A 13129-nucleotide genomic window follows, 5' to 3' on the forward strand; every position below is an offset into this window, starting at 1 on the left:
TCTAATCAACAAGGTCAAAATATAAAGCCAGATAATTCTGACATTGGTCATTATCAGTTTGCTACAAAACATGCAAAACACACGGGCAGGTGAGGACCTCCAGTCACACAGCCCCATTCCAGACGTAAATAATATCTCAGGGAATATTAACTTTGTGGAAAGAGTACAAGCGTCCAAGGGAGAGTCACAAACGTCCCATTAAGACTCAGCAAAGGAGGGGCTCCCTCTCATGTGGGGGGTCTTCTGCTCAACTGCGGAAAGCGGGGGGTTTTTTTTATTTATTTATTTTGAGACGGAGTCTCGCTCTGTCGCCCAGGCTGGAGTGCAGTGGCCGGATCTCAGCTCACTGCAAGCTCCGCCTCCTGGGTTTACGCCATTCTCCTGCCTCAGCCTCCCAGTAGCTGGGACTACAGGCGCCTGCCACCTCACCCAGCTAGTTTTTTGTGGGTTTTTTTAGTAGAGATGGGGTTTCACCGTGTTAGCCAGGATGGTCTCAATCTCCTGACCTCGTGATCCGCCCATCTCAGCCTCCCAAAGTGCTGGGATTACAGGCTTGAGCCACTGCGCCCGGCCGGAAAGCGGGGTTTATAACAAACACCAAACTTGCCGGGGTCACCGCCAACACTTATGTAATCAGTCCCTGCCTCAAACCAGCTTCTGCAGCCCATTGGGGTCCACCTGCTGCCCTCTCTTACCTCAGAACAAAAGTAACCCAGAAAAGCACCTCTGAGATACCACCCTTTCCAGGTGCTCTGTGAGCGTTCACAGCCTCGTGAGCAGAGGCTGGCCGGCCCACGCAGGGTGGACACACTGCCCCGAGTATGGACACGCCCTTCTCATGATGCTGGCAAATCCTGCACTGGGTCCTGCCACGTACATCATGGTGGGCACAGCCGTGGCCCCCGAGACCCTCCATCCAAACTGCCCTTTGGGATATTCCAAGAGTCCCAAACGTCAGCCCTAGAGATACCATTACTTATACCTATTTTCTGGGACAAAAGGTTCATTCCACACAGCGGTTTTTCAACAGCGGCACTGTGGACATTTGGGCTGGGTAATTCCCTGCGTGGGGCCGTCCTGTGCATGTGACAAGCATCCCTGGCCTCCACCCACACCCCCAAGTAGTGGCAGCCGAAACATCTGCAGACACTGTCACCTGTGCCTTCAGTGAGCAAAGTCCACACGGGGCAGTGACAGGAGGGACAGAGAGGTACACAGTGCTAGATCTAGGTGGCTCAGTTCTCTTCTCTATTAAGACCACAGAAGCCCTTCAAACTGCACAAGAGCTTCTCCATATGGCGGAGTCTCAACTTTCTTCTGGGCCCTTTCAATTTCATTTATCTAATTCAAATAAACTGCAAATCATCTCTCTAAATGCACTAAAATAGTTATCTCATTTTCACCATCTCAATGAAAGTGCTGCTGGGACTCTGTCTTTGAAGGAGGAAAGACATGAATGAGAGAGATACTGTGTGCTTTGATGAGAATTTCTGAGGCACAGGAGAGGTTCACCCACACCAAGCATATATCTGAACTAAAATGCTTTTAGAAACTAACATAATAACCCATCTGAATTCCTAAGTATGCCTGAAGCCAGGGGCCAATACAAGAGCCTGGTTTGCTATGAACTAGCTGGAAGAAAGATGTGAGTGATGATAAAATTCACAGGTGTCCTAACAGGATACATTCATCATCATGTAGCTAGACTAATTTCTTCTCCGAAATGTGAAGTTATCATACAATATGGGCAAGGCAGAGAATCACGGTGTTTTTCTGCAGATAGGCACAGTAAGTAGGCTGATTATTTTCTATTGTCCAAACTAGGGTGCATCTGAAAGTCAGTGGGCTAGTTACTAGTTATGCAGGGAGGAGAAGCATCCAAGACCCAGATGCACAGTCTGCACAGCAGCCTCGTTCATGGAGATGCTGGCCACTTCTATCAGTATTTCTTACCCTTTTCCTCAAGGATAAAATGATTGGTTTTTCTATTTCATCAGAAACTACTATTTCCCCTTTGGGGAAGGCAGAAAAAACAACAGAAGTCCCAAGAATATAACTTGGAAAGATGACTGCGAAGTGAGATTACGAACCTGTAACGTACCCACAATCAACCCTTTCCCAGAATCATCTGTACTTTCAGAGAGTACTTGGTTTTCTAAAACTCACCAAGGGACTTTCCCATATTAGTCTTCTGGTGAATCTGATAGGTCAAACTACCCAGAAAGATTTTAGGAAATGATAAAAACTTATAAATAACGTTGGGGATCTGAATCCACAATGAGACAACAGGGCATGTTTCTTTAATAATGACACTACAACAAAAACTACTATGGCAAGGAAGAAATTTGAAAAGCACAGCTTTTTTTTTTTTAAGACCTTGTACCTGATTTGCTTTGGTAAAACCAGCTTGATGTTTGAGAGGAATAAATAATTTATCATAAAAGAAAATTATAAACCTTATTTTTAGCATGCTAACAATCTATTTTAAGACTTGTGAATTTTGAGTGTAGCACAGAAACTTAAAAAATTTTTAAGGGAAAATCATCATTTTCTAAAAATCTATTTGCCAGCACTTTACATATATGATCTAATCTTTATAGTAATCACGGAAGTATATGTGCATTTCCTCCAGAAAATCAGCAGCCCAAACGGCGACCAGTTGAGTACCTGTACTAGAATTCGAGACTACAATCTTGGCTATAACTAAAAGTGAATCTCAATATGGACACACTGATAGGCTCGCAAGCTCAACAAAACAAAACAAAACAAAACAGATGAGATTTGTAAGTGCCGAAGGGAATGCACATTTGCAAATGGTGCACCGAGAGAAAACAGGTCAGAATCCTGTACTACACCATCCTGTTCTCTGTTACAATTGTATGTCTTCACTGCCTAGTTAAAATACAAAACCAAAAAATTCTCTCTCCCCTCCTGCACACTACCCCATAAGCCACCCAACCCCACACACAGGCAGTTTCATTTGGACTTTCTGGATGGTACTTCAGTGGCAGAAAACTCCAGGGGTATACGGACACGGAGGATTCTGGTTAAGTATCCCAGCTGGTTTAATTTCCCAAAAAGTAAACACAAACTACAACGGGTGAAGTTTTTTCCATGGTCTGTGATCATTTTCAAGACCTTTCCGGGCCTCAGATCCAAAAATATTTAAAAAAAGAAAAAAAAAAAAATCACTGTTGTATTGTTCCTTCTCCTCCCTAAATTCTAGTCCTTGTTTTTAATCTTTAGGGGAAACAAACACGCTACAAAGCAATTCTGTGACTTGATCGCTGCTACTGTCAAAATTAACACCACTCACCAGATCCTTAGTAACGTTCAGAATATTTAGACCACTTATCTATTGTTTTAAATCTCTTTTTCTAGACTAGAGGAATGAACCAAAACATAATTATGAGACCTGTGAATGCTAGCTACCCCAGCAATGAAGAAACCCGTTTCTGGTTATCTCTTCTTTGTCCTGGCGTGCTATATAAAAATCCCTTAACACAGGGTGAAATCCTAAGGCCCTCTCTCCAACCACCCTTAAAGAACTAAGAACATTAGCTCTGAACGCTACAGGGAGTGTTTTAAAATGACAATGAAAACTATACAGAGCACTATTTCCAGCTCTGTGGCAAAGACCCATTTGTCTTACAAATCCATTTAACCTGTATCCTACTTGACATTAGCACCACACTTTCTAAACCTACCAAGATGATGGAGGAATGGCCTCTGACTCAGGAGGGTCCTCTCCTGGGCCAAAGAATTTCATGACACTCCATTCCACAAGAATGGGCAGACAGAATTACAGGTCTGGATTCTCCTCCTGCTCAATTATAATAGTTAATTATTGTTTAGAAGAGCAGTTCATGATGGGTGTAGCCAAATAAGACAATTGTCCTACACATGGCTTTAAAATCCGGGCCAACTTTCCACAATGGCCACGTTCTTCCAGGCATTCTTGTGGCAGATATTCCCTACAGTCTGCTTAGTAAAATACAGAGGCGCACTGGATGAAGTATCAACACTTTTCCACCTGCCCGGAGGCCATCAGCACCTGAAGGCCACTCCCCAAGCTAGTCCACTTCCTACAGAGATGAAGCAACTTTGAAAAGGCCAGCCTACTGTGCATACAGCCTGTGTCCTCTTCCCACGATGCACACGATTCAGTGACATTTCTTAGCCTCCCCTGGGTCAGGTGTGGTCATGTGGCTGAGATTTGGCCAGGAGAACATGAACAGAAATAATGTGCCCTACGTCCAGGCCTGGGCACATAAAAACTTCCCACACGTGAGCCTCCATTTCTCCCCCAACGCTGACTTACGGCAGCTGAGCACAGTCACTTGTCAAGATGAAAGAACAATAAGATAAAAGGAACTTGGGTTCCTGAATCAGTGTCTGAAGGAAAACAGCCCACGGATTAGGGCAACTAGTGAGGAAGAGATACATTTCTATCATGTACGAGTCATTACACATTTAACGAGCTTACTACGGCAGTTGGTGTTACGATAACTAAACAAGATACAGGGGCAAACTTAGATCAAGGTTAGGCGTTAGGCTGATCTGGAACCTAGTGTTCTAGAATTAGCAACTCAGGCAAGAACAGGACCTGTTGGATAGAATCTCTAGATACGTGCAGATATGTACTGTGGCCACTTTATTTGGCCACAATAAAGCAATCCATTCCAGCATGCAGTAAAAATTGTGCTAAGGAGCTGAGGTTGAAGAGGATGTTTTGAATCAGTGATCCTTAATTTCCACAGTTAAATATTAGCTGGTATAAATCACCAAGTATTTGTCAGGATCCTCCACACTTCCTTTGCCAAAACCATAATAATAATTCATATTAAAATACAACATCAGCAAACCACACGAAATCCAACTCTGAATTTACTAGAACACTACTGCTAAAGTCATTTCACAGGGAATAGTAGGCAGCACAGTGGACAGAGTCCAAACTGAGTTTCTTTAGCTGTTCGTTTTCAATCGAAATTTAACATCGAGGCCAGACGCAGTGGCTCATGCCTGTAATCCCAGCACTTTGGGAGGCTGAGGTGGGTGGATCACCTGAGGTCAGAAGTTCAAGACCAGCCTGGCCAACATGGTGAAACCTCGTCTCTACTAAAAATACAAAAATTAGCCAGGCATGGTAGTGAGCACCTGTAATCCCAGCTACTCAGGAGGCTGAGGCAGGAGAATCGCTTGAACCCAGGAGGCGGAGGGGGCAGTGAGGTGAGATCACGCCACTGCACTCCAGTCTGGGTTACAGTGCGACTCCATCTCATTTAAAAAAAAAAAAAAGATATTTAACATCAAGAAGATGCTGGCATTCCCCCACAGAAGTCACACGTGTAGTGCTTTCCTTTTTGCTGTGTCAAGCCCCAAACTGGGTGCCCTATCACAGCAACATTTGCTCTTTTTGTTGGCATTCTTCCTCCATTCTTTGGTTCTGGTTTTCTTGGTTTGACCTCAGTGGATACCTTCACTGCAAACTACCTTCATTCCAGGGTAATTTAAGAGATGAGGTATGAATAAATGCTACCAAGGAATGAAAATACTCATTAAGCACCTACTACATGTCAGGTACTTTCACATACTTAATTCCGTTTTATCTTTGTAACATACGATATCTATCATAATTTTCCATTTTGCAAATAAGAAAGTGGAGAAGTTATAAAAAATAATGAAAACTCACTCAAGGCCACACGCCAAAGTAAATGACAACAAGATTCAAGTCCTATGGCGCCTGACTCCAAAACTCACTCTCTCCATTTCAAAATGCTACATTTGACCTATAACATATTGCCGTCCTTTACACAAGGGATAAAAAAGGGATCACTGCTCAATTTTGATTTCCTTTAAATATCCATTTTAGTAAATCAGTGTTGTCCATCCTCTGACTTATACCTTATTATATTTCCACAAAAGCAAAACCTACACGCTCGCTCCTGACATCAGAGCAGCTTACAAGTTGTAACTTAGAGACTTTAGAGGGTAAGGCCAAGAGAGGAAGAGGCCTAGCCCAAATTATCCAGGTTTATCGCTGCCTCCCCTGGAAAATCATCATTTCTTTCTTCATAGTTCTGTATTCCACAATAATTATTTCAGAGCATATTTTTTCACTAATTCTTATGATTTCTAAAACCCCATTTTAAAGGTTACAACATTTTTAAGTTCGGTGAAACAGGTATACGTCGAGGAACTTGAAACACAAGGAACAGTCATAAGCCTTCTTAGTGTTGTAACAGGATTGTTCTAAAATGGTAAAATGGTTCCATGCAGGATCAGAAAAACATTTTTAATACTATTTTTAATCCTATTTAATACTATTCTTTCCCACTGAAAGAATGGAGTGGCAGTCCAGGACAATTTTTGTATCATATTATAACTACCATTTTATTTAAGTAATTACTAATTTACCTAGCATTCTTAAAAGTCAAGTGTGGATAAGCTAGCTAACCAACCAACATCATCAATTCTCATCAGCAGTTTTTAACAGCATTAAATTAAACCACAGCTGGTAACTGAAAATATCAAAAGATTAACATTCTTGAGTTGGTATGAGTTTTTAATACTAATCATAAGCAGTCCTAAAATTACGTGAATAACTGTTATAATAACTTAATAAGAAGCAGTTTTTATGACAAAGTCCCACTCAGACTCTTTCTTGTTCAAAAGAGAATTATAACATCAAACACTTTTACCACAATTATTTCTATAGGTGACATTTGAGATGACAGAACCATTGAAGCCAGGTTCTTTTGATCACGAAGGTCAAAACGTTTCTCCTTGCTCTGAAACCTGCTGTGTTGTATCTTATCAGAGTCCTTCCCATCCCCTGCTCGCACCTCAGCCAAGTGCTGCAGAACGGAAAAGCACGTTATTTTAAGCCTTACCTTCAGATAGGATCCATAATATTTGGTTACATATGGACTGTCACACTGACTCAGCACTGTGATTTCTTGTTGAATGTCCTCTATCTCATCTTCAGCTTCTTCCAGATCAATGATCTTTATGGCAACCACTTTCTGAGTCCGATTGTCAATGCCTTTGAACACCTCGCCAAAGGAGCCCTTCCCAATTTTCTCTAGTTTTGTAAAAAGCTCTTCTGGATCTGCCTTTAGGTTCTGTAGAGAGAAGGAAGAGAAAAGGGAAACTTCAGTCCCTCACAGCACCACAACTCCTTTGTCATTTTATATGTAATGTTACAGACCACACAGTCTTCCAGGGACTCATCTATTTTCTCTGTCCAGCCATCAGGCTGGTGGTGACCACAGCTCTGCAGGTTCAGGGCATAAGATTCCTAGGTCTCACCTACACATGCACATCAGACTATGAAAGAGAGCAAGCATCCAGTAAGAACAATTCCCCAGCTAGATTAGAAAACATGGAAAAGATGCCAACTCTTGTATAATGAGAGTAAATTAAAATCTAAGCGCTTATTTGAACATGTTAGGATACATAGATTTAATGAAAAATCACTCTTGTCTAAGCAAAAATTCACTTTTCTCCCCACCCAATCCCCACAAGTTCCGGAATTCAAATGGATTTTTACTAAAATGTTAACCAGCTATATCACAGAATAGAAAAAAAAATGTATACCGTAAGTATGCCTCTTCATGAATAGTACTGCCTTCACCAAAACGATAACAATCTAACCAGATTCCAGAAAATAAGCAGCCTGTTTCCTTTTGTCACATAAACGCTGTACCCCAGAAATAGCCTCTAAAAGCTCTTAACCACCTGATTAGTTACACACACATATGTAGTATACAGTTCCAAGAAGGCTAGCTGTCAGAGTTCAAGCTCTCATCCTAACAGCTACACGGTACAGAGTCGTGTGAACAGCCGAGTTCTCAAAGGGGGCAGTAACCGGTCATCCACAGGGCCTGTCTGTCAGGAAACTGAGAAGCGATCCTGACGTTTAGCAAGGCAAGACAGGGACGCTACACATCTCCCCACAAATAACTGCACAGCCCAAAATGCCAATGGCACCCTGGTGACAAGCAATAGCCTGGAACCCCACAGAGCAAGGAAGGACTCTAAGAACTGCCACCGCTGCAGACACATCTTCCCTCAGAAATGGTCCATAGGAGGAAGAGAATGCCAGGCCAACCCTCCAAATCTGTCAGTCCTTTGAAGAAGCTGAACTACTAGGGAAAGCAACAAGCACACAGGGAGGAGAGGGAGGCCTGAGAAGGAGGTAAAGAAAGAGAACGAGAAGAAAGATGACACAGAAGAGGGTATCCACAGAGCAGTGCATATGAGGTGGGTCACACGCACAGCACTATGGCAACAGCAGTGCATCATGAGTGAGGCCAGCCTCCGGGGCCATCAGGGGCTACCCAGCCACAGCTCTCCAAGGTGAGACACACTGAGTTCCGAGCAGCTACTCTCCAAGAGAACTGCTGAAAGCCAGTCAGCCCATTTCTGGTTTGCAGGCCTTACTGTGCTACAGCGTGTCCACCATGGCAACAACGCACATATCATGGCAATGACACATGAGCAGATAGCCACAGTGACCTCCTGCACACAGGGGAGCAGTGCCCCTGCCCCATGTTGGTTTGAGGCTGCACATCAAACAACGCAAAAGCTCACAAAACCCACCAACCATCTTAGTACAAAATGAACCAAGTAAGGCTTGTGTGCTGGACATGTACCCAATGGGAAACGTGTCCTGGGGTTACCAAGAGAGCAGGACAGGCCAGAGGCCAGGCACTGAGCACTCGGCCCACACCGGAAGGTCATGGCCAGCGTAATCCGAGGTCTAACGAGCTGCCAGGGATTACAAGGACTACAGTTTTAGCCATGATCCCCCTTGGCTCCTAAAAAGCTACACAAACGTCCGTTGTGTTAAAAATGAAACTATCTATCCAACTTCGTTTCCACTTAAAGTACTGCACTAAACATATCAATTGGGTGATTAATCAAGAGGTATTTAATTTTTTTTCCTGAACAGTTGCTAAACTGTTTTCAGTCATGGCACTACATTTCAAACATCTTAAGACAGTCATACTTAGGAGGAAGCCTGGCTGTGTACTTACAGGTTTTAAAAACATAGTCCAAGACCCCTGGGTTTACCAAGATAGTCAATGATCCACAGTCAGAGCCCAGGATAATTTCCTCAAGTGAAGACTGTTTTCGGAGCTAGTGAGCAGCCCTACAATATCCTCCTCTTCCTATGTTCAAGCTTGTCAATACCCCAGTTGAGTATCACCAGTCACTTTTGGGAATGCCACAGAATGCCCGGGTGGGTACCTCCCATCTGACTCACCCTGCACGCGGCCTTGAGCCTGCACCTCCACCTCCTCTAACACAAGCTGCTAGGATGAGAAGCTTTTGGGGATGTGGGGGAAGCAGTGCTCATCTCCTTTTTTAGCTATAATGAAACATACCCCGTTTTCGGCAGCTACTATCTTCGTTGCTTTCATGCCCTCTCCCTTACCGTGCTCCCTCCAGGGTGAGGTAGGGCGGCCCTCCTTTTATTCAAGGCCAGTCCCCAAAGCTGGGCTCTGGAGTCCATCCTTCTCTCCTCCAGGATACGGCTTTGTCAGTAAACCCCTTCTCGGCTCCTTCTTCCATTCACCCCTCTCTGCTGGCTCTCTGCCCTTGGCAACATGCTCCAGTTTCTCCCATTTAAAACAAACGACAGCACCCTCCCTAACCCATAAGCCCTCCTCCTCCACTCTCTCCTTCCTCTGGAGTCCCGTCAAAGTCATCTGGACCTGCCTGGTCCTCCCCACCACTGCAGCCTGGCTCCGCTCTGGCTCCGGTCACCAGTGCTGCAGTGTCGTGTCTGAGCCTCGTCAACCACGCCCTCCCCCTCCTCTGGGTAACTTTCCAGTCCTTCAGCATCCACAGCCCTGCTCCCGCTGGCTTCTTCCAGTCCCCCTAGTTCCAGAAAGATCTTCACAGAGATTCCACCTTGACTCCACCTTGTCTGGCCCTTACTCCAGGTCCCAGCCTGGGCCTCTACTCCTTCTCCCCACAGGTGCCCAGTAGTTTCAGGGTCTGGGGCCCTCGTTTCCCAAACCTGGGACATCTGACATTCTTGCAGAAACATATGGGAGTTCAGAAGAGAACAAGGTGAATAACCCATGTTTTTAAAACATGGATTATTCCCCAATGGATTCTGGTCAATCACCACCTTGAAGGAAAGGCTGTGATCAAGACTCATGTATATGACAGCTTTCAAAGCGCTAGCTCAGGCCTGCCTTCTGAACCGGAACCCCCCGGACCAGCTGCTTCCCAGGCATTCTCTCTTTCTACCCAGACATCTCAAGCTCAACATGTGTGCATGGAATTCGCCGCTTCCCCTGCTGGACTGTCGTCCCCCAGTCGCCCTCTGCTCTGCGCTGTCTTTGCTCAGCTGCAAGTTGAGGAGTCAGGGGCTGTGTCTCATGCACCTCTACACTCCTGTGCCCGGGTATAACAAGTGGCATGGGACTGTGGTCAGGAAATGTCCCCTGAGCAAAAAGAAAACCCCAGACTCACCCTGGCTTGAACAGGACACAGATGAGACACCTCAAAGGCTATCCTACACACAGAGAGGGGGCCATGGAGGGAAGGGGCAGCCCTTCCTGCCGACAAGGGTGAGAGGGGTGGTAAGAGCCTGCCTTCCTGAGGTCAGGAGAGCCGGTTAGCACTGTCATTCCTGGGAGCGGCGATTCTCAGACCTGGGTGAGCCTCACACTCCCCTGGAAGGCCACAGAGCCCCACCCCACCAAGTTTCTGATTCAGTCAACTGGGGGTGGGCCCAAGAATTGGAATCCTGGGGCGGGGGGGAGATGCTGCTGGTCCAGGGACCACACCTGGAGAACCACCGCTCGGCACAGGCTGGGACAGGAGGCCAGGCAGCCCCCACAAGGGACATGCCACTAAAACACCATCATGCTAGGTCAGCTGATCACCCCCCTCCAGTAACCGTCCGGCTCCCATACTAAGAAAACAGTGGCCTTTGCTTTCTGAGACTTAATTTTAAAAGTAGGCAACAAGAATGTATCCAAACCCTTACCATGTTGCTGACCCTGTGGGAGACTGTTACAAAAAGAACCACCCACAAATCCCACCTCCCTGGGTCCACACCCCTATGAGTGTGACTTGGACACTCCCCCCAGCAAGAGACAGTGGCTGCCTCCGTGGCCCTTGAACCTGGGCTAGTCTTGCTTTGTGTTCTGATGAATATAATCTAAGCAAGGCCCCAAGAGGACTCGCAGAGCTCCCTCCGCAGAGGGACGTGACCACGAGGCAGGGGAAAGCAGGCAATCGAAAATGGTGTGGTCAGAAAGACAATGACATCTGCCCACTTCCTGGACCCCAGCTGAGGTCCCAGGATGTGCCTCAAGTCATCCTGGGCCACCTGGCCTCAACCATGCCATTGGCTGACTAAAGAGAGCCCAGAAAAGGCCAGAAAAACTGCTCAATCCACAGAATCACGAGAAATCGTGAGCCTGCTGTTTTGGCCACTCGGTTTTGGTTGGCTTGCTACTCAACAATAGGCAACTAATACAAAAACTGATGCTAGAAGCTGGGCACTGCCCCAGCGGAGGCCCTGACAGCCCATGCTTGGCTCTAGGTCAGAACTGCTGCGGCCCATCTGTTGTGAGATGCCTCCATCCCTGCCCTCTTTGTAGAGGAGTCTCTGCGGCTGGCCCACTCTTCCTGTCCCACAACTCTTGTTGAGCTGAGGTTCTCTGAATCAAGAGCTGGCAGCCCGTCCACACCCAGCCCAAAGCAGGCAGGGCACGCAGACCTTGAGTCGGACGCCGTGCCAGGAGGGAAGTGGGGAGATGCTGGAGGGAAGAGTCTCTCTCGCATGTGTAAGGGACATGAACCCTGGGGACCAGAAGGCAACCTTGTGGATTGTTACAATAATGGCACTAATAACCCATCCCTTGTGTCTACACCCCTCCCCAAAGACTTTGCCCGCTGCTCCCATAGGAGCAGCCCACACCTTGAATCACCTGGCCTGTGGTTCCTGAGCTGGTGCACCATCTCCAAGGTCAAGTCTCAAGGGGCCCCGCAGTGCTCTGCCTCTTGGAAGGCCTCCATCAGCAGCATGTGAAGAGGCCTGTCCTAGCCACTGGAGATGCCACATGGAGGACACCAAGGCACTGGCTAAACATGCAGCCAACTGCTAGACCTGGGGTGAGACGCCCAGCCTTCCTTGCTGCCCCTGCCAAATCCAGGACCCAGACACTCTCCAGCTGGCCACAGCCACACGAATGTGCCTCAGCCAGGCTGGCGGAAAAACCACCCATTCACCCCAAGGAATGGTGAGAAATGCTAAACTGTTATTGTTTTAGGTCGCCAAGTGCTACAGTGGTTTCCTGGTTTCTTATACAACAACAGATAATAGAATTCAACAGAAACCACTGCAGGAGAAAAGCGTCTATGGGCAGCGTGGCGGGAGGCAGATATTCCAGATTCTGGAATGTTTTAGTAACCTGCCCGTTTTCCTTTTGCCTGCACCAAGACTGCTTAGAAAACAGCTATTTTCACTTTTTTACAATCGTCCCAAAAGACCTTTAGAGGCGTATGGCACCCGTACAATAAGGGGTCACTGCATTGTCTCAATCTGCTCAAGTGCAGCATCTTTCAGAACCCCTGGCCTCTGTGTCAGCAGCTGCACACCAGGCTAAAAATTACCCCTGGCAAGCAGGGAGCCATCTGCTGAGGCCAGGGCACCAGGGCACTCAATAAGGCAGGGTTCCCCGAGCGGGCAGCCCTGCCCTCTGGCACTTCTTGCATAGGTTCATTACCATACCGTGTCCCCCATGGCCAGAAGAAAAACCAATGCCAAAGAGGGCCTATTTCAAATAAGAACCTTGAGATTCTGCTGCCAGAATTTATTCACCGAGGAACGTAGATTTCCTTGGCAGAAAAGGCACAATTCTGCCAGCCATCTTGATAATTTACTTTTCAGAAGGGTTTGGGCAGAACTGAGCGCCGGCTATGGCCTCAGATTAGAAAGGCCTGTAGCCCCTCACCCCCTCTGCCCCCGCCTAAAAGGAAGCAAAGCCTAAGCCAGGGCCAGGCAGGAGAATCAGGACACCCAGGAGCTCGGCCTTTTCCGAATCAGGGGGAGGTCAGGACACACAGACACCCCCACAATATTCCCCTCCAAAGTCAG

General features: G+C 46.6%; 1 protein-coding gene across 3 annotated transcripts in view; it reads right to left on the reverse strand.

Annotated features, from left to right (window-relative positions):
* Nucleotides 1-13129, reverse strand: part of STK24 (serine/threonine kinase 24) — a 125931-nt gene that overhangs the window by 60433 nt on the left and 52369 nt on the right. For 2 of the 3 annotated variants that reach the window (XM_025364263.1, XM_025364262.1), the window contains exon 2: nucleotides 6894-7124. In XM_025364263.1, the coding sequence (XP_025220048.1) occupies nucleotides 6894-7124 (231 nt within the window). Of the gene's footprint in view, nucleotides 1-6893; nucleotides 7125-9442; nucleotides 9796-13129 lie in introns of those variants that run through there. The other variant, XM_025364261.1, reaches the window with a different exon arrangement.

The sequence above is a fragment of the Theropithecus gelada genome, chromosome 17 (genome assembly GCF_003255815.1).
Source record: "Theropithecus gelada isolate Dixy chromosome 17, Tgel_1.0, whole genome shotgun sequence".
In the NCBI taxonomy this organism is placed as follows: domain Eukaryota; kingdom Metazoa; phylum Chordata; class Mammalia; order Primates; family Cercopithecidae; genus Theropithecus; species Theropithecus gelada.